This window comes from Vombatus ursinus, unplaced genomic scaffold (genome assembly GCF_900497805.2).
Source record: "Vombatus ursinus unplaced genomic scaffold, bare-nosed wombat genome assembly UNPS02014781.1, whole genome shotgun sequence".
In the NCBI taxonomy this organism is placed as follows: Eukaryota; Metazoa; Chordata; class Mammalia; order Diprotodontia; family Vombatidae; genus Vombatus; species Vombatus ursinus.
In genome coordinates, this window is record NW_020954559.1 from 5,127,140 (window position 1) to 5,148,167 (window position 21,028).

The following is a 21,028-nucleotide window of genomic DNA, read 5'->3' on the forward strand; positions in this document are numbered from 1 at the left end:
ATTAGCACTGTTTCTGGCACATAGCAGGCACTCGATAAATGTTAATGGCTCTTTGTTCAAAGGATTTTCTTCCTGATCATCTTGTTCCCCCAGTATCAGTTAAACTATGTACATAGCATAGCTTAGTTAACAGAGCTTAATGTGAACAAATTTATCATTTTGAATGGAACTGTGAGTTCTTAAAAATTATCTATTATAATGGATAGCTGTTGCATAGGGAAAATTCAAAACAAACTTTAAGAACATAAAATAGCAAGAGAGCCAGCAAGGCAAAGTAGTACAAAACCACATTTAACTTCCACCTGTGTGATTTTTTTTTTCACCTGTTAAGTTTGAGGGTTGAATGAAATGACGATTAATGTTCTGATATTTAAAGTTTAAATCCTAATCTTTCCTAATCTTCCTTGAGCTTGGAGAGGAATGGAGAGAATACGTATATGTGCCAAGCACTGTGCTAAGCAAGTGTTTTACAAATAGAAGTAGGCACTATTATGATCCCCATTTTATAGTCCAAGGAAACTGAAACAGATTAAATGATTTTCCCAGGGGTCACATGACTAGTGAGTATCTGAGATTGGATCTGAACTCACATCTTCCTGATGCTAGGCTCAGGACTACATCCACTGTGCCACCTAATTGGCTAGCCTGGACACTTCCTCAAAATAAGATTCCAGGAGGAACTCACCAGAGAGAGAAAGGGACTACAGGAGCAGGGTGAAAAAGCCTCAGGACAGAAGGGTTTTCCAAGATGAGAAGACAGCTGAGGGCTAGTTGTTGACTGACTTGGGCAATTCCTCAAAATGAAAGTTCGACTCTATAATCTAGCACACAGTAGGTACTTAATAAATGTTTACTAACTCTCACTATTCCTTTCTATTTTATTTGAACTATTTACTTATAATACATGAATGTCAATAACTATATAAATTTAACTGCAATACTGAACTAAATGAAATGCCCTTGAAAATACAGCATTTTCAGGAGACAGCACACTGCAGTAGAAAAAGAAAAAAAAAAAAGAAAGAACTTTAGAAATTTAGAAAATTAAGAGAGTACTTAAAATTTAGAAAAGTGGAGACAACAATAGGTTGTCTCCACTTTCTCTCTTCTCTCACTCTCTTAATCCATATAGTCTGATTTCCGACCTTCTCATTCCACTGAAATTGTTCTTTCTCCAAAGTAGAAAAAGTAGAGTCAAGAGGAATTCAAGTTGACCTCTCAAAGCCTCATTTTCCTAAATTGTAAAATTAGAGGACTAGTAGATAATTTCTAAAGTTCTTTCCAGCTGTAAATATACTGTCTACCATCCTATCTACATGAACTTTTCTTAATACTACTACTGCTCAAAGAGGAGTTATAAAAGTCTTCACTTGGAGTCAGAAAGTTCAAGTTCTGGCTCTGACACGAACTAGCTATGTGACCCTGGGCTAGTCACTTATTTCACTGCTCAGTGTGGCAAGCAAATCTAACTATAAATCACTTAACTGTACAGGTAGAAGGGAAGTTGACTTCACTACTGAAATTTTACACTTGAAGCAAGTCAGTTTTTGTAGTTTCATAATAACAAAGACACCAATGATTTATTTGAATCAATGTGGCAGAAACAATATCCTAACCCTTCCTCACATGCAGATTAGGCTAGTTTTTCCTTAAAAAAAGCATTTGAGACATTACTTAAGATTTGGTTGACTCAGGTGACTAAGGGATCGGGACTGTTGACAACATTTACTCAGCTCCTGAATATAAAGCACTCACAAAGGACCTCCTTGGGGCCCTCAGACACTTAGCCAGTAGGTCATGATGGGGGCTTCTCTCAGCTAAATCAATCCAAGGGGTTTTCAATTCCTATCCTTGTTGAATATCTTCCTGCAATGATTAAGTTTATCTCCTTGTTAACTGCTGAATGACCTATGAGCATCATATTTTGTTCCAATATGGAACCTAGGGGCAGCTAGGTGGCACACTGGATAGAGCACCAACCTTAGAGTCAGGAGAACCTGAGTTCAAATCCGGTCTCAGATCAGACACTTGACACTTACTATCTGTGTTACCCTGGGCAAGTCACTTAACCCCAACTGCCTTGCAAAAACAAAAAACAAAACAAAACAAAAGAACCCAATATGGAACCCAAACTACCAGAGGACAGGCCTGATTCAGGCCCCATACAACAATATAAGAAAAAATTATGCAGTTTAAAAAAAAAGAGACACTACCAAGTCTCAAAAAAAAAAAAAGTCTCCATCACTTGGCAGACAGGTGATGGATTAATGGTGCCGAAGGAAATACAAATTTTCAGACAGTGAACATGCCATTTTGTTTGAATATACGTATGTAAAAATAACATCTATATACAGATATGCATATAACACCTATGTATATTAGAAGGGAAAATTGCTATTTGGGGGAAAGGGAAATTGGTAAATAGTGAAAGTTAAAAAAAAGGAAAAATATAAACAAAACATTAAAAATGGAAGACAGCAAAGTTCAGAAAGAGGACAGAGTAACAGCAGTTTTGTTACTAGTACATTAAATTTAAAATACATGTTAAACTGTAATAGAAATTAAGTTTTACATATAAATATTTTGTTTATACACTGGAATGTTGATGTTGGTTAAGTTCATAATAAAAATTACTGTGAGTTCTTAAAAATTATCTATTATAATGGATAGCTGTTGCATAGGGAAAATTCAAAACAAACTTTAAGAACATAAAATAGCAAGAGAGCCAGCAAGGCAAAGTAGTACAAAACCACATTTAACTTCCACCTGTGTGATTTTTTTTTTCACCTGTTAAGTTTGAGGGTTGAATGAGATGACGATTAATGTTCTGATATTTAAAGTTTAAATCCTAATTCAATGAATTCCTGTTGTCCTGGATTTCAAATGAAGCATAACTTCAGGGATCCACAAACAAGTCCTTACCCTCAAGGAACTTACTATATCACTGTATATAACAGGTACAGAAATAAGTAAATGCAAATTAACCAGTAGGACAGGCTGAGTAAGCCAGTGAGACATAAAGGTAAACATATTCTGAAAAACTAATCCTCCCTTTCAGGCTAAACTGAGAAAATACAATTACCCAGCAATATTCTAATTTTGTTACCCTCAGGTAGCACATGACTTCAATGTTAGGAAAAAAAATTGTCCATCCATGTATTAACCTATGCTCTATAAACAAATGGAAAGTATGCTATCAGCACTTAATACGTTTGAATAATTCAACTCCTTTGAAAACTGATCAAATTTTTAATCACCAAAAGTTTTAGTTCATGAGTGTCTGAATTAACAAAGGCAAGTCAACTTTCTTATTATGATTAAACTTTAGAGCACATAATTCACAAAGACTTATAAAATAAAAAAAAAATACCAAGCACAACCAAAATATTGTATTGTACTGTAAAATGGCTCAGAGGCCAGCCTGCTCAAAAGTGGGTTCTGCAGACAAAGCCCCAATTATACAATATCCTGATTTGCTCTGTCAACTAACTCTAATCCAGGCTTCTAATGCTTTATCTGAGGCTGAAATCTCAAGGCCATCCTCGAGATGCATTTGCCCATAAAAAGGTATCTTTTCAAAGGCCACCTTTAGCTCTTTTCAAGAAGAATCCATCCCATTCGATAATGTAAGCTCCTTAAGGGCAGGGACTGTTCTTTTGTATCTCAATTCTTAGTACAGTCCCAGGCACATAAGTGATTAATAAATGTAGACTGGTTGTTATAGACCAATGTGCAGGTGCTCTAATTTAACTGGATCATATTGTGCCGTTTCACAGTTTTAGATGATTGACTACTTGCTAAAAATAGGCAGAAATGCTGCCCAAAGGCTAGGAATGTCCTGCTCAGGGATCACTCACCTATGCTAAGGGAAGAGACACAAAGCTCTTCCTAAATTCTAATGTTATAAAGGATATATGAATCAATATGAGCACTGAACTCTCAACATTTTCCTGCATCCTTTCAGGTTATGTACAAATCTCATGATTATCAAAAAAATGTGTAATTCTTCCCTTTCCTTCTCCTTGGAAGAAAACTGGAGTCACACAAAAGAGATACATTATTGTACCAGTCTCTCTCTGCTCCATATACATAGTAACCAAACAATGCTGAACACTACCAGTTTGTATGTTTTCAACATGGCACACTGGTACCTGCAAGTGTTACTTAAGTACAATGGACGAGTCTGTTTCCACCTCTTTCACAGCCAATACTGCATAATTACTGTTTTACCTTGGTCATGGACATGTTGTCTGTGTCTGTTTTCCTTTTAATGTTGCTCTCTTCCATTTATTTTGTCTATTCTATCTCGTTTTTTGACTTTTCTTGACTTATACATGAAAAAGTTGGCCTTTTACTTATGAGGAACAGTCAAAGTTCTTTGTCCCTGCATAGCAAACACAGCAATCAAAGCAAATCAGGTTGATTTTAGGGCCTTTATTTTTTCTCAGTTACATTTACTTATTGCTAGGTACTTAAGGACTATTTTTTCCATTTTTAATCTTTACCAGATACAACTCACAAACCTCTCTCTCTCTGAATCTGACCATGCTCTCCTAATCACAATACATGGCCTATAGCCAGAAAAGACCTCCTTTCAACTACACACATGATTATGTTAACAGGTTAAGGAAAGAACATTAAAGACAACCTCACAATTTAGAAAATGAAGGACTTACAACATTCTTAGGGAGTCCAAAAGTAGTAAGTCTTGACCAAAGTCTAGACTCGAAGGATCTACACTACTGGGAAGGAAATACACTAAACGTAGCAAGGCGGAAAGAGGGAAGAATGTGAGCATCACTGGAAAGAGAAAATAAGAAGAAGGAGAATAAAGCAGCTAAACAGGATAAAAAGTAGGCCTATGGTAGGGAATGGCAATTGCATCCTTACAAAATCAAGTAATAAACAGGTATTTTATTAAGTACCTATTATAAGCCAGCACTTTTAGGGGATAGCTATACAAAGATATAAAAGTGAAGCAGTCTTTGCCCTTTTTGGAGCTTACAATCTATAGAGGTAACACCATAACGTGCACCCAAAAGAAAATATAATAAATACACATACTCAAAATACAAGGTAATTTACAGAGGACTGTGAAGCAGGCACTAGTAATGGCTTCTGGGGTTCAGTGGTATCAGTACTCTAGGATGGCAAAATTTCATGTAGGTCAAAAATGAGAATATACTTGTAGAGCACTTTGCAAACGTTAAAACAATGTTAATGCTAGTTACTACTACTATTGCCTACTGCAAGTTACCAAGGGTTAAGCTCTCAAGAAAACATGACAATGTACACACACACACACACAAGCATATTCCAAAACTTCATTCAGCACACTGATAAGTTCCCAAAATTTCAAGAACTTCCCAAATGTGTCTTCAAAGGCTCTGTCCAGAGACATTCAGCAGCATTAAGAAAAAAAGTCAAACAAGAATAGGAATAGCTACAATGTCAGTACTCTGGTCTCCAGTTTGAAAAATGAAAAGAAAACTAAACTGAACTGCCAGGGCATCAGAGACCTTACTCAAAACAAAAAAGCAACATTCCAAAACCAAATATATCTTTTAAAAATGGTTCAGATCATCCCCAACACTTGAGAGATCTCCTATTAAGGATTCCTGAATTAAACTAACTTTATGTGGACAAATTTAAAAGGCAGCAAGATGCAGCTGAAACAATCCTGGATATGAAGTTAGGTACCTGTATACCAATGGAGGCTCTGCCACTTCTTGTAAGTCACAACCTCTTTTGGGTTTCAGTTTCCTCATTTATAAAAATGAAGGGTCTATATCTTAATATTCCTGACATATGCTAGCCCTATCTATGATTGTGAGCATTTTCACCTTGACGAACTTCAGTTTCCTCAAAGTGGGAAAAACAATATTTGCACTATTAACCCATAACACTGCGCTAAGAAAATGTTTTTTAAACCATTAAGCGTTACATTAATGTGAGCTATTATCTCATATATTCAATGGGGTAGAGATAGTATAGGCTGTTCCATGCACAGGCAGACAAACTCAAATGCCACCTCCTCCAGAAAGCCTTCCAAATAGCAGCAAGATTTAATATAATTGTTTTCCCACAAAACATTTCCCTCACACAATCCTGTGAAGTGGTAAAGTGGTCATAACCTGAGTATGGTCTCCCTCCATCTACAGAAAAAGGGGAATGAGGTCCAGAGAAGTGACTAGATTCCAGGTCACATGGCTAGGACCCAAATTCAGACTCCAAAGCTCTTTCCACTACAACATATAGTGTCTCTTATGCCACCTCCAAAAGTCCATAATAACCTTCATTGTCTCCCTGTACCTCACAAAGCACCATTTGTATCTTTCATATACATATTATTTTATTATACTTATGAATTATTATTGTTTGAGTTTTTTTTTATTTCCCACGTAACTCTTATTAAACACCATTTTACAGGTAAGGGAACTGAGGTTCAAAGAAATGACTAGATTCAAGGTTATTAAATAGCTAGTATGTGTTAAAAGTCAGAATTCAAATTCAGACTTTCAGATTCCAAGCTCTTTACACTACATGTTGTCCCTTCTCCTTACTCTCTCCAAGTCTATAATAACCTTCATCCTCTCCCGCCACCTCAAAAAGCACTATTTGCACCTTTCATACGTAGTTACGTTATTATTTTGTCAGGGGCAGCTAGATGACACAGTGGATAGAGCACTGGCCCTGGAATCAGGACCTGAATTCAAATCCAACCTCAGGCACTTAACACTTAAGTGTTGTGTGTGACCTTGGGCAAGTCACTTATCCCTATTGCCTATCATCGTCCAACCCCCCTAAAAAAATTTTGTATTTGTCACATACTTTTATTAAGCCTCATGAAGGCTGGAACCCCATCTCATCTATGACTTGAAAGGGTGTTCTGCACACAGCTTTAAAAATAGGGATGATTCTTGCAAATTATTTCACAGGGTTTTTGGAAGGCACTCTGTCTACTAAACATAATACAAATGAAAGTTCAATTCATCGAAATGCTACATTCAAAAAGAAGTTTAACTTTCTCTTTCCCTCCATAAAATTCCACATATGGGCAATAGTATATGAATTATGATTAACTTGTTTTCTAGACAATGAGTAAGAAGGGAAGGTACTATAGTTGTAACAGGAAAAGCTCTTAAAAAATGCAAACAAAACCTGAGTTTTGATAGTATAAATGATCTCATCTGCACAGTGAGAAAAGTGGACAAGAATGCTCTTAGAAAATTTTGACCCTTTTAGAAAAACTCTTAGAAAAAATGTAGACATTATAGATGATTTCTGCATCTGCATAATAAGACGGGCGGAGAAGATGACCTCTAAGGTCCCCTACCATTTATAAATCTAGCATCCTAAAGTTCCAAGAAAATAATGAATAATCTAATATTTAAAATATCCCGCTGAGCAAGGAAATGTTCTATTTCCTTTCAACAATATAAGTACTGCTTCTTAAATTAATCGTCAGTAGTGGGGAAAAAAAAAACTTGAAACAAAAAAAAAAAATTTAGTTAGTTTACATTGCATCAGTACACCCCGACATCCCAATTCTCATGCACGCAGAGCCAACCTGGACATAACACAGTTCTCCCCAAATCCCTGTGCGAACAATCTTTGCAAAGAAAAATTCAGTGACAACTGGGCCTGCAACCCCATTTCCCCGCCTCAAAATGATTACCCCTCCCCCTCTCCCACTGCCCTCCCTCTGAACTCGGGCCTCCCAGCTCCCGCCCCGCCTCGCGCCAAAATAGCTTTCTCCGGTCCAGGCCTTTCCTGCCTCGAACCACATGCTTCGCGATTAGTCCAATTGTCCGTGCGGGAGGAATCCTCTCTTCCAAACCCTCGGAGGGGCCTTCCTCCTCCTGCCCTCCCCCTCCCCCCCTCCCCATCCCGGCCGCGGGCTCACATCTTTCGCTGCCGCTCGAACTCTGCCTTCTTCTCCTCCTCCTCGCGTTTCTGCTTCTCGTCCAGGCTGCTCCGCTTGCTCACCGTGCGCCCGAAGATGTCGATGCGGTCCGGGGGGGACGAGGCGCGCTCGCGCTCCCGCTCGCGGCGGGACACGGCCGCGTTGGTGGAGCGCGAGCGAGAGCGCGACTCCCGGCGCCGGTTCCTCTTGCTCTCCCGGGACTTGGAGCGTTTGCGAACCCGCTCCTTATCCCGGGACCGCGACCTCGACCGGCTCCGTTTTTTGTTGTGCTTACTGCTCTTGGTGTGCTTGGAGCGGGACGAGCTCCGACTCCGGGACCGGCCCATCTCTGCGGGCCGACGACGCTGTTGGCTCGGCCGCTTTCGCCTACGGGCCCCTCTCCCCCCACCTCGCGCTCCCTTACTTCTCTTTCCCCGCTGTCTCCGGACACTGGCTGAGAGTTCCGCCGAGATTGGAAGTCCGGGAGCGGGCCGGATAGGCCTTAGACCGATCTTCCGTGTTCACAACGGCCACGAAGGGCTTCGCCCCCCCTCAAACACGAAGGCCGCAGCTACAGGACTTCCCTAAAATGGCAGCGACGGCACCGGCTGCCTTTCCCACAAGGCAATGCGCGGAACCAGCCGTCAGCTTAGCCCCGCCCCCTCCCTATTATTGCGGAAGTAGCTGCGAAAATAACGAATGCCTCCGGATAGTTCCGGCCGCTCGAGCGGAAGTAGTTTAAAGGGTAACGAAGCCCTTTGGGTTTTTACGGGTGCTCGAACTGTTCTGGGTTTTAGTATAATCCCTATTCTAAGATAAAAAGGATTCATTCCTTAAGTCCTTGTCTCTCGGATCATATCCAGAGCGAGAGAGAGAAAGAGAGCAAAGGGATAGTATATGCAAACTTCCAGTTCATAGTTTTGCTAGGGGACTCCCTACATAGTGAACAGCAAAGTTCGATGTTTGCTGTGCTTCACTCTGATGCATACGTGAAACCTAAGCAGATTTAGTTCACTTTCCAAGGCTGCTGCATGTATGATCCACAGCCATCCCTCTTGGGGGCGGGGGGAGCATAGGACATTCAAATATTTATTAAACTGCTTCTATCTGTAAGGCTTGCACAGAACCCTCCCTCCAGGTCTAAGCATGGGGAAAAGAATTAGGAGAGAAAGGAGTCAAAGAGACCAAAAGAAAAAAATCCTAAATTAAAAAAAAAAAGTCCAAAAAAATAAGCCAGAAATAAAGATGGAGGAATCTGGACTGAGAATGAAAATATAAGAGAGTTTTCAACAATTACAGCTTAGGACAAAATCTAGCATATTTATATGCCATATAAAGTGTCAGCTCCTTGAGAGTAGAGACGTTTTGGTTTGGCATTCCCAGCACTTAGTAGTCTAGCGCCTTTAGTAGGGTGGGAGGGGGTGGGGGGGAAGGGGCGGGAAGGGCAGCTAGGTGATACAGTAGATAGAGTGCTGGGGCCTGGAGTCTGAAAGACTCGTGTTCCTGAGTTCAAATCTGGCCTCAGACACTAACTAGCTGTGTGACCCTGTTTGCCTCAGTTTCCTCATCTGTAAAATGAGCTGGAGAGGAAAATGGCAAAGCATTCTAGTATCTTTGCCAGGGAAACCCCAAATGGGGCCATGCAGAGTTGGACAGGACTGAACAACGACAAATGTTGAATTGACTAAATGTTTAATGAGAGAGCAGAGCCTATGCCAAAGTTCTAAGAGCAAGGAGATGTAAGGAAAGAGCATGCCATTTCTGAAAGCTATTTAAGGTTGGCTAAAATGCTTTCCAATTGGTAACCTTGGTGGAAGCAAGCACACTTGTGGGAGGTTTGAGCCACCATTGTCATTAAAGAATCCCCTCAGCTCCTTAAAAGTACTCCTGGAACCATGAAGGGGGAATGTGCCCTTGTTCCAAGACCTATGGCAGATTTGGGATAATGGTTTCACAGCCTATAATAATCAAGTCATACGAATCTCCATATTGATCATTAAGAACTTATATTCTAATGAGGAAACATAATACAGGGGAACTGGAGTTGGAAAGCAGGGGAGAGTAGTTGGCCCACACAGTAGGGTTTGAGACTCTGGTAGTAGGAAGGTGTCTTGGTGCTGGGCAATATAAGTTGAGAATTCACTTATCAGAACACCAGTGTTCCAGGATCAGTAGTTCAAGTTCCAGTGCAAGGTGTCAACAGGAGATCACAACTTCACAAAACTTAAGTGAAAACTAGGTTTATTACAGAGGAAAGAACATACATGTGGAACCCAAAGCGTTTACAAGTCACACAGAAGTTTGCATATTTTTAACAGTAGAACAAAGGAAGGAGGAGGAAACATAAATCCCCACTTAAAGGAGCTGGCCTGGGAGGGAAAGGTTCAGTGAAGGTGGGAAAAGGATAAAACCCCTCCCAGCGGGGAGGGGCAAAGCTATGCAAAAGCAGCATTCTTTTCACTTGGGAACTGCTAGATCATGAAGATATCATGGTCTGCTTATCTACAAGGGTCCCAGCTGCACAAGCAGTTTCTCAGCCAAGTGCAGACTTGACTTCCAAGGACACACAGGGAGTCCAGTTTGAGATGCAAACAACAAATTATGTCATCTGGCGGGGGCAGGGCAGGGAAAAGGCTTTGTCTTTGACACGTTCAGGGCCTTCTGAGTACTCTGGGTCCGGTGTTTCTAGAAAATATGGCAACTCAAAAGCATAAGTTCAGGGGACCCCTTAACATGCCTTAACAAAGGTGGAGGAGGACAAGAGTGGTTATGGCCTAGCTTAGAGCTGTCTGGAAGACACTAAACCCATCAGGGAGCAGGAAAAAAAAAAAAGAAAGAAATGAGCTCTGAGGAGTGTGACTCTTGGCATTAAAGAGGGCCACTATTGATTCAAGAGGGAATTAGCCCAACCAAGGCACCATGCCCTGGAGGAACAGTGTAAGGGCACCATGAGAAAAGGAAGAGCTTTAGCACCCTGTAGCACTAGAGGAATGAGTTAGCTCTTCAAGCATACTTCCTTTCACTGAGACCTGGCAGCCTCTTCATGGCACAGCCTACCTGGATGCTCAGCATTGGTTGCACTTTCATTCATTTCGCTTGAGTAAATGGTCAAGGCAGGGAAGTAGGAACACTCCTTGATATCCATTGTCACTTCCAGGTTCTATTCCTACCACCATCACTCAGTAACCTCTTCTCCTTTCAGTTCCATACAATTCACATTTAATCAATCAATCAAAATTCTGATTGTCTCTAAATCCCCAATACATTCCCTTACCTTTCTCTCCTCTCCAAGTCCTGCTCTCATACTAGGGGACTTTAACATACATACTGATGCTCCCTCAAACACCCCTAAACTCCCAGTTCCTCAAGCTACTCATTTCCATGACCTGCTTCACCTCAGCTACACATAAAAATGGTCATTTCTTGCCATTAGCCACAAATACACCACCTCCATTTCAAGAACTATGAAATTCCCTTATCTGATCACAAATTTTTAGTTTTCTACCTCTTATACCAAACCTTGCTTTTCATGCACACCATCACCTCCAATGCCTAAATTCCTCAGTTTTCTTCTAGGCCATCACCCCTGCATTATCCTTTCACATCTTTACCCCTCATGAACCAGTTCAACTGTATACTGTCCTCTTCTTGGGTCTCCAGCCCCCTTATGTTGCCTGTTGAACCCTGCCAAGCCTTAGCTTTGGCTCACTTCCACCATCTGCTTACTTTCTTCTTATACATGTGCTGCTGAATGAAGATAGAGAAAACTCATCTGAATCTACTACAAATGTATGTTTTATAACCTCAACTGGACACCATTACTGGTCCTAGTCAATTCTTCTGCACCTCTCTTATCAACTCACTATCCCAGTCACCACAGCCCTTCTTCCAAATCTTCTCATCCCTCTTCAAACCTCCCATGGTGTGCCCCTTTCCTCACCCTTTCAGGTGAAAATCTTGCCATATATTTTACAGAAAAATTGAGGTCTTTTACTGTAAGCTCCATCATCTCCCTCCTCCTTTAATATTACTCAGATTTCTTCTGCGACTATCTCTTTCTTCACACTTGTCTCATAGAAGAAGTGGTCCTTCGCTTTGCCAAAGGCAAATCTCTATACCTGTACAAATGATCCTATTCCATCCTATCTCCTCCAGCATATGGTCCTTCTATCACCCCCACTCTCTCCCTGATCTTTAATCTCTCTTCCTGTCTATTGACTGCTTCTCTGCTGCCAACAATCATGTTCATGTCTCCCCCATCCTCAAAAAACCCTCACATGATCCATCTATCCCCCATATCAACCCATAAGTCTTTTGCCTTTTGTAGCTAAACTCCTTGAGAAGGCTGCATACAAGTATATCTATTTCCTCTCCTCTAACTCATCATTCAACCAAAATTACTCTCTTCAAAGTTACTAATAATCTCCTAATTGCCAAATTCAATGGCTGTTTTTCAATCCTCTTCTCTTTGACTTCCATGAAGCCTTTGACACAGTTGATTATCCTCTACTTTATACTCTGTCACCTATAGGTTTAACTATGGGTGTCCCTTAGGACTCTGATCTGGGCCTTTTTCTCTTCTCCTTCTACACTATTTCACTCAGTGTTCTCATCGGCTCCCACAGATTCAATAATCACCTCTCTACTTATCCAGCCCTAACCTCTCTACTGACCTCCAAGATATAGTTCCTTTGGGTCAGGTGACTTGAATTAATCATAGGAAACTGGGTACTCTCGTACTATCTCCTTACTTACTTTGGGGATCAGCTCCTTGCTAGCATCTTTTTTCTTTTATTATTTCATCCCAAAGGTCACTATCCTTAGTAGAGAAAATAGAAACAAAATAAAAATTAAGTAGCCTTCTTTCTCTCTGTTGCTAGTTATGATTGTCCCATTCAGTCCAAGAAGTGACCTTCTTCCTTTTTTTATCTTCTTGACATAACTAGGGAAAAAAAAATCCCTCTTGTTCTTAGATTTCTCCACCAGTTTCCGACATTCTGAACTTTATCCTTCCTGACTTTCTCTATAGGACTGCTCAATGCTTATATTCATCTTCTCTCACTAACCCATGCTTCTACACATTCCTTTTAAAAATCTAATTTGGTTGTTGATTTATTTATGTATCTATGTGTCTCTTTAGACAACTCTCATTTTTTCTGCACTCAGCAGAATTGTTTCCCTTTAGAATTTCATTTTTGAGAATTTCTTATCCCCCTTGGGATGACTTCTCTTCTCTAATTTTAGTCTCTGAGATTCTACCTCTTGTTCCTCTGAAAATTTTAAAATCTGCGCTCCAAAAAACATAGGAAGTAAATCAGGTTATATCCAGCTTCTTCTCTATCACAAGCACAGTGAGTGATTACATACCTAAAAGTTCCCATCATTTCTATCTTAATTATCAATTTCCACTTTTTAATGAAAATGAGATCTACAATTGAATTTCTTTGTTGATTTTTCAGCTAAAATAATCATTAAGGCATATCAAAAATTATATAACTGCTCTGCTTTTGGTCTGGAAAATTGAAGCCTCCATCATTCTCCCACTACTGTATTATGCTTTTGGCCAGGTTTGTAATCTCTTTAACTCTTTATCTATTTCCTCTTTCTGTTCAAGTGGTCTGTAGTGTTCTCCAATGACAAGGCTGCTTCTGTTTCTCTTTCTATTTATTATCACCTACATGTTTTCCATCATGTTTCTATCTTCTTAATGTACTATATAATATACCTTATATTATATGCATATAATATATATAATATACCTTAATATACCTGAATGATGTCAAGCACCTACTGGTAGCCTGGTTATGTTGCTATGGCAACATAGCTATAATAATAACTGTAAATGCCAGATAGACTGCTACAGAGACACAAAGTCCTCTCTCTTCCCTTCCCCTTTTGAGGAGTTATTTTTTTTTTTTTAACACATGACCAGTTCATCTTTTTTTATCATAATTTATTGATGACATTCTTATTTGTTATGGGTTGCAATCTGTTGACACCGAGACACTCTCTGAATAATATTTATTTTTGTTTCTTCAGTCATTGTAGTATTTCATGACTCTTAGTCATACAAAAATACTGGTAGGATGTTGGCATTGAAAAGATGGGCCTTTACTTCTGGAGGAAGTTTGGGATGCTTCAAGCTGAAAAAAATTCAGCCAACTCTATACCTCCTGCTTAATTTTAGATCCAATTAATTGTTCATCTGTATGAGATGTATTTTATACACACACACACACACACACACACACACATATATACACATCCTGATACATGAGTTCTATAGGTTGTCTATCTAACTGCATGTCATAATCCATACAATTAGATATGGTTCATCCACTTGGTATTTCCTGTGCATATATGCTTAGGCCAGACTCTTGAGTGGTTACAGACCTTTTCCAGATGTCTTTGCAGTGTTCCAAGGCTTGATGAAAATAGTAAAATGTATTCCCAAACAGCAACATCTGGAGCACCAGCCATAGGGAATTCGTTTTCAACTTGAACTCTGTATCAGATCTCCTGTATGATAATGGCAAACACCTTGATATAAAAATATGCATTTGTTACATTTTTAACTTATATTCTAGTTATTTGTGTAAATGTCTTATCACTTTCCGTAAATAATCTGGTGTCTGCAGTCATGTGCAGAAGTACTGATATTGTCTACTAGATTGTAAGTTCCTTGAGGTAAAAAAAACTATACTATTTTTCACCTTTGTATATACCTACTTGAAAATAAAATACCTGAAGATTTTTGTTTTCTTTTCTTTATTCCTAAGGCAGCTTCCTAACTGACACTCTGGGATTCTCAGTGTCTCCCTCAGTCTTTCTCTGCATTCCCTTGCCTCCCCGGTGATGAGAAAGTTGGACTCCACTGTCATTTTGGCTCTGAAAAATTTTTTCTAATAGCACTAAGAGTCTATTAACCTTTTAGTAAGCTGAATAGTCAGCACTATTTGTAAATCAATTGATCTTTCCTTTCATTTAGGAATTCATAAAGAGATAGAGTTTCTTTCCCATTAGCTTTGTATAACCTCCAGAAAATACTGTCTTGAAATTATTATTGAACCTTTCAGAGAGTCCAGCAAAAAATCTTAGTTTCTACACACAAGGCCTTGCCTAATGTCATGTGACTTTCTTGAAGCAGAGACAGTCTTTTCACTCCAGAAACTAGTGAGATCCTAGCATAATCACTCTTCACCAGTTTATCCTTGTCAGAGAATATAATAAGCATAACAAGAACACTGAAAGCTAAACTCTGAACCATGCATTCTGAGGTTCTCATTCCTCCCTAATAGGCCTAGAATCTCAGACATGTCTGGTGCTGCATCTGTTACCAGAGCCCTTGGTTTCTAAGGGTAATTTGCTCTTTGCACTTCTCTAGTCAGGCAATAAACATTTAAGTGACTACTTTGCACCAGGCTGTGATAAGTATGGGCTGAGTGTACAAAAAGAGACAAAAGATAGTTCTTGCCCTCAAGAAACATATAATCTAATGGGGGAGACAATGCACAAACAAATATATACAAAGCAAGTTATATATAGGATAAATTGGAAATAATTAAAAGAAGGAAAGCACTGGAATTAAGAGAAGTTAGGGAATGCTTCCTGTAAAAGCTGAGATTTTAGTTGGGATTTAAAGGAAGCCAAGGAGGTCAGTGGTCAGTGCAGAGGAAGAGTGTTCCAGGCATGGGGGTCAGCCAGAGAAAATATCTGGAGCTAAGAGATAGGGTGTCTTGTTTGTGGAACAGCCAGGAGGCCAGTGTCATTGGATTGAAGAGTATGTGTTGGAGAGTAAGGTGTAAGAAGAATGGAAAGGTAGGAGAGGGCTAGGTTATGAAGGGCTTTGAATGCCAAACAGCATTTTTTTATTTGCTCCTGGAGCCAATAGGAAGCCACCAGAGTTTATTGAATATGTGTGTGTGTGGGGGGGGGGGGGAGGGGGGAGACATGTTCATTAGGAAAATCGCTTTAGTGACTTAACGGAGGATGGATTAGGGTGGGGACAGACTTGAGGGAAGAAGACCCACCAGTAGGCTATTGAAATAATCAAGAGGTAAGGTGATGAAGGCCTGCACTAGAGTGGTGGCACTATCAGAAGAGAGAAGGGAATATATTTGAGAAGTGTTACAAAGGTGAAATCATCAGGTCTTGGCAATAGCTTGGGTATTGGGGTGGGGGGTAGGGAGTGAGAGATAGTGAGGAATCCAAGATGACTCCCAGGTTGTGAGCCTGAGGGTCTGTAAGGATGATATTGCTCTTTACAATAATAGGGAAGGTAGGAGCAGGGGAAGGGATTTGGAGGAAAGATAATGAGTTCTGTTTTGGACATATTGAGTTTAAGATGTCTACTGGACATCCAGTTCAAGATGTCTGAAAGGAAGTTAGAGAGATCATAGATCAGCTGAGAGATTGGGGCAGGAAAGGCAGATTTGAGAATCATCAGCATAGAGAGGGTAGTTAAATCCATGAGAGATAATGAAATCATCAAATGAAGTAGTATAGAGGGAGAAGAGAAGAAGACCCAGTACAGAACCAAGAGGGACATCTATAGTTAGAAGGCATGACTGGAGGAGCACCCAGCAAAGGAGATAGAGGTCAGATAGCTAGGGAGAAAACCAAGAGATAGTGAAGTTCCCAAAACTTAGAGAGAAGAGCCTGTCAAGGAAAAGAGAGTGAGCAATAATATCAAAGACTGCAGAGAGGTCAAGATAAACGAGGATTGAGAAACAGCCATTGAATTTGGCAACTAAGAGAACATCAATAACTTTGGAGAGAGCTTTTTTGATGGAATGATAAGGTTGGACGTCAGATTGTAAGGGGTTAAGAGGAGAGTGAGAAGAGAAAAGGCAGAGAGGCACTTATGGTAGATTGCTTTTTCAAAGAGCTTAGCTACAAAGAACAGAAGAGATATAGGATAATAATTAGCAGGGATGGAAAGTTCAAGTGAGGGTTTTTTCAGGATAGGGGAGACGGGGCATGTTTGTAGGGAGTAGGAAATAAGTCAGTAGAGAAGGAGAGATTAAAAATAAGCAGAAGAGGAGCAGGTAGGTGGTGCAATGGATAGAACTTTGGCCTTGGAGTCTGAGTTCAAATCTGACCTCAGACACTTGACAATTACTAGTTGTGTGACCCTGGACAAGTCACTTAATCCTGATTGCCTCACTAAAAAGAAAAAAGGAGAAAAAAAAGAAAAAGAAAACAAGTGAAAGAGTGCAGATGACAGAGAGGGCAATCTGTTATGGGACATGGGATGCAATGGGATCATTTGAACAAGTAGAGGGGTTAGCCTTGGCAAAAATAAGGACACTTCATCATATGAAGTAGGGATGAAGAAGGAGAAAGTGGCAGAAGGCATATGGATGATAGGAAATGAGGAAGAGGGGAGAAGAGGGAGTTCATGGAGACTGGCCTCATTTCTTTTTTTGTAAAACTATGAGGTAAGGTTCTCAGCCTAGACAGTGGAAGTAGTGAGAGCTGTGGGATGTTTGAGGAGGGATGAAAAGGTTTGGAGGAGTCATTGTGGAGAGTGGGATAGTGAGTTGATAAGGGAGGCCTTGTAGGATTGCCTATCAGCAGTGAGAGACCAGTTGAAATGATGTAACATAAATTTGTAGTGAACCCAGTCGGAATGGTTTCGTGATTTTCTCCACCTTTGTACAGCAGCACATGTGTAGGTATGAAGGAAACAAATTGTGAAGATGGTTTAAGGCTGAGGCCTCTCTGGGCATAGTCAGTGATATGATAAAGGGGATAGGAATCCAAGAAAGGAGGATAGTGTAGAATTGAATTGGTTTACAAAGGAGTCAAGGTGGGGAGAAGAGGAGAGACGAGCTAGTTCAGGAGAGATGACCTGGGCGAGAATTGGGGGAGTCAAGGGACTGGAGGACAAGACGTGGATGAAGAAGAGGGTTATATAAGAGAAGACAGAGGGAGAGGCAGAAAGCCAGCAGATTGTGATTGGCTAAGGGGTTTTTCATATTTCTTGACCATGGAGGTGGTACATTTGTGGTCAATGGCAATATCAAGGATATGACCATCTTTGTGTGTGGCTGAGGTGGGGTAAAGGAGTGGCTCATGGGAGGTGAATTGATTGAGGAGTGGAGTGGTTAGGATATTTGAGGGAAAGTTAATATGTATGTTGAAGTCCTCTAATAAGAGGACAGGAGTTGAGGAGAGAAAAATTATGAGCCAGGTATTAAATTCATTGAGGAAGGAAGGGGAGTGACCTGGGGATCTATAGACAACAATTACCAGTATTTTGATTAGGTGGTACATATGAATAGCAAGAACCTCAGAGGAAGAGAGGTTGATGAGTGATAGAGGAAGGGAGAGAACTTAGAATTGGCATTATGGAGAAAGAAGTATTGAATTCCGCTGCCTTGAGCAGTGAACTGGGGAGAATGAATGAAGGTGCAGCCAGTATGGGAAAGGGTGGCCAGAGAGGCTGTGTCATCAGGGGAAAGTGAGGTTTCAGTATGAGCTAATAGATGTAAGGAGTGGAAGAGGAATAGATTTTAAATGAAGGCTATTTTGTTGCCTATATAAAAGGCATTCCAGAGAACATAGTGGAAGAGTTGGGTGGTGCTAGGATAAAACTTTGGGGTAGGAAGGTTGAGGGGGATAGGAATGAAGAATCAGGTGGTGAGGGATGTGGAATGGGTTTGGATTATGATCTGCAGGAGTTTAGAGTCACCGGGATGTGAAGGGTACAACCAGGTATGAGAATGTTCAACATTGAGTGGAGGGTACCACTTTTCTACCATCAAAGGATAAGTACATCAGGAGATGGAAGAACGAAAGTTGAAAGGAGGGTTGCTCTTCTTTGCACTGTAAGTTCTTCATATCCCAGGTGGGAGATTGGGCTGCCAGCAGGAGGCAGAAAATGCCTTGGCCTGCTATAGATGGAAATGGTTGCTTTTGGGGCAAATGGAAGATGCCTAGCCTGACCCTAGCATCATTTCCTTAGGGATCATGCTGGGCCCAGTAGGAGATGGAAGGCCCAGTACATTAGTATACCCTTAGTTTGAGGTCTTCTCACCTGAGGAGTATGGCAGTGTGTCTGTAGCAGGAAGTGTGACCCTGCATCTAGCAGCCTTTACTTGAAGGCATCTTGCACCCTACTGTACCCATGATCATTTTTCTCTGGCTGTCTCCCATGCCTGGAATGCTCTCCCTTCCCTTCTCTGAATACTGACCTCCCTGATTTCCTTTAAGTCTCAACTAAAATTTTACCTCCTACAGGAAGCCTTCTTCAAACCCTCTTAGATCTCTTCTTTTAATTACTTTCTAATTATCTCATATATAGTTTACTTTGTATATATTTGTTTGCGTGTTGTTTCCCCCATTATAATGTAAGCTCCTTAAGGGCAAGGACTCTTGACACTATGCCTGGTATAATAGCAGGCATTTGGTAAATGTTTTTTTATGAATTTGGCTTTAAAAAATTGATAATTCTATTTTGATATAATTGTTTTTCTTTATAATTCTACATATTTTATACATTTAAAAACATTATTCTGAAAAGGGATCCATGGACTTCAGGAGCCTGCCAAAGGGGTCCATGACACAAGGTTAAACTAATAATTTCCCTATGTTGGAGGAAGTTCTAATTGTTTTTATGAGATGGTGATCTCCTGTGTGAGGTAACCTTCTGGGGTGCTTTCACTGGAGTAGTCATTGACAAGGCTTTGAGAGGTTTAGTTCAGAGTTGATTATAGGATCACAAATCTAGAACCAGAAGGGACTACTGAGGCCATCTAGTCCTACCCCTTCATTTAACAATAGAGGACACAGAAGCCCATGAAGGTTATTAAGTGGCTTTCTCAAGGACACCCAGATAATATCAGGGGCAGGAATTGAATTCAGATTCTCTAGATTCCAAAAGCATCACATCATACATATCAAAGCAAAGCTGGTAGAGCATTGGGAAAATCCCTAGTGAGGAATCTAGTCAGTGGCCATGAGAATCTTTACCTGAGTGATAGTGAGAGATCTTATCATCTCATCTGCATTTTAGGAAGGTGGCTAGTATAGCCAGACCCGGACCCCTACCCAGCCCTGGGGTGAAATGGTGGTTGGTCTTTTTGTACACCAACTTGATTCCTAGCAGGCCACATAACCCTAAGATAGTCATTAACTATAAGTATTGTAGTGTGAGGAGCAAAGGCCAGGAAAAAAAATGAGGATAAAAGCTATAGTTCATGTAAAAGGCCGTGTTGTGGGTGGACAAGTGGATTAAATTTTAACAAATTTCCTTGGTGACTAGGAGGGCTGTGATCATGATTAGTGTTCCATGGTCTGGTTTTTAAGCTGTGTCTCCATCACACAGGTAGTGAGGGTTGGAGTCAGGACTTGAACTCAGATCCTCTAACTCCAATAATGGTGCTCTTTCTACTGTACCATATATATTATAGCAAAGCTGATAGAATATCAGGAAGATCCACAGTGAGAAGTCTAGTCATGGCTAAGGGGCATGTGGAGGAATGTTCTCATGGCAACATGGAATTTATTCATTTCCATGATGACCTGCTTCTGTGGGTCTGAGTATATCAAGTCAGGATCTGTGGTAAACTAATTTCTTTCAGACCATAGAGCCAGAAGGGATCTTAGAGATCACTGAGTCCAGTGTTTTCTGTTTGTATATAAGGAAAATGAGCTTCTAGAGACATCTAGTGACTTCTTCAAGATCTCACAAGTAGTAAGTAGCAGTATTTGAACCCAGGTCCTCTGACTATAAATCCAGTTCTTTTTTCACTAAACTCTATTCAAGATGTTTCAGAAGACTGGCAAGAGGTTTATTAGGGTGGAAAACTGGGAACAAATTGGTGGTTATACCCCATAAAAGAGGCAGCTTTGGAAAGTGAGTACCCAGGAAGATCTAGATTCCAATCCCACTTCTGATATCAGTCATAGATAGTCATGGGCAAGTCCTCTAACTTTTATGTAATTAAGACAAGTACCTGTGAATTATCTACTAAGCCATAAATTGATTGAAGCCTATGAAGAGAGGCAAATTTGTTAATTCTTATGCTGACAAAATTAGTCATCCTTCTCATATTGGGAACATTAACCCATGATGTAAGTCTTGTGCACAGGTAGAGAGTCCCTACTGCAGTATGG

At 40.3% G+C, this 21,028-nt stretch overlaps 1 protein-coding gene across 2 annotated transcripts in view; it reads right to left on the reverse strand.

Moving 5' to 3' along the window:
* Window positions 1-8,355, reverse strand: part of LOC114046307 (arginine and glutamate-rich protein 1) — a 30,675-nt gene extending 22,320 nt beyond the window's left edge. The window contains exon 1 of one of the 2 annotated variants that reach the window (XR_003569489.1): window positions 7,907-8,355. Coding sequence is in view for 1 of the 2 variants with exons in the window: in XM_027866608.1 (XP_027722409.1) it covers window positions 7,907-8,253 (347 nt within the window). In the remaining variant the exon portion in view is untranslated. The remainder of the gene's footprint in view (window positions 1-7,906) is intronic. The other variant, XM_027866608.1, reaches the window with a different exon arrangement.
* Between the last annotated feature and the right edge of the window lie 12,673 nt (window positions 8,356-21,028).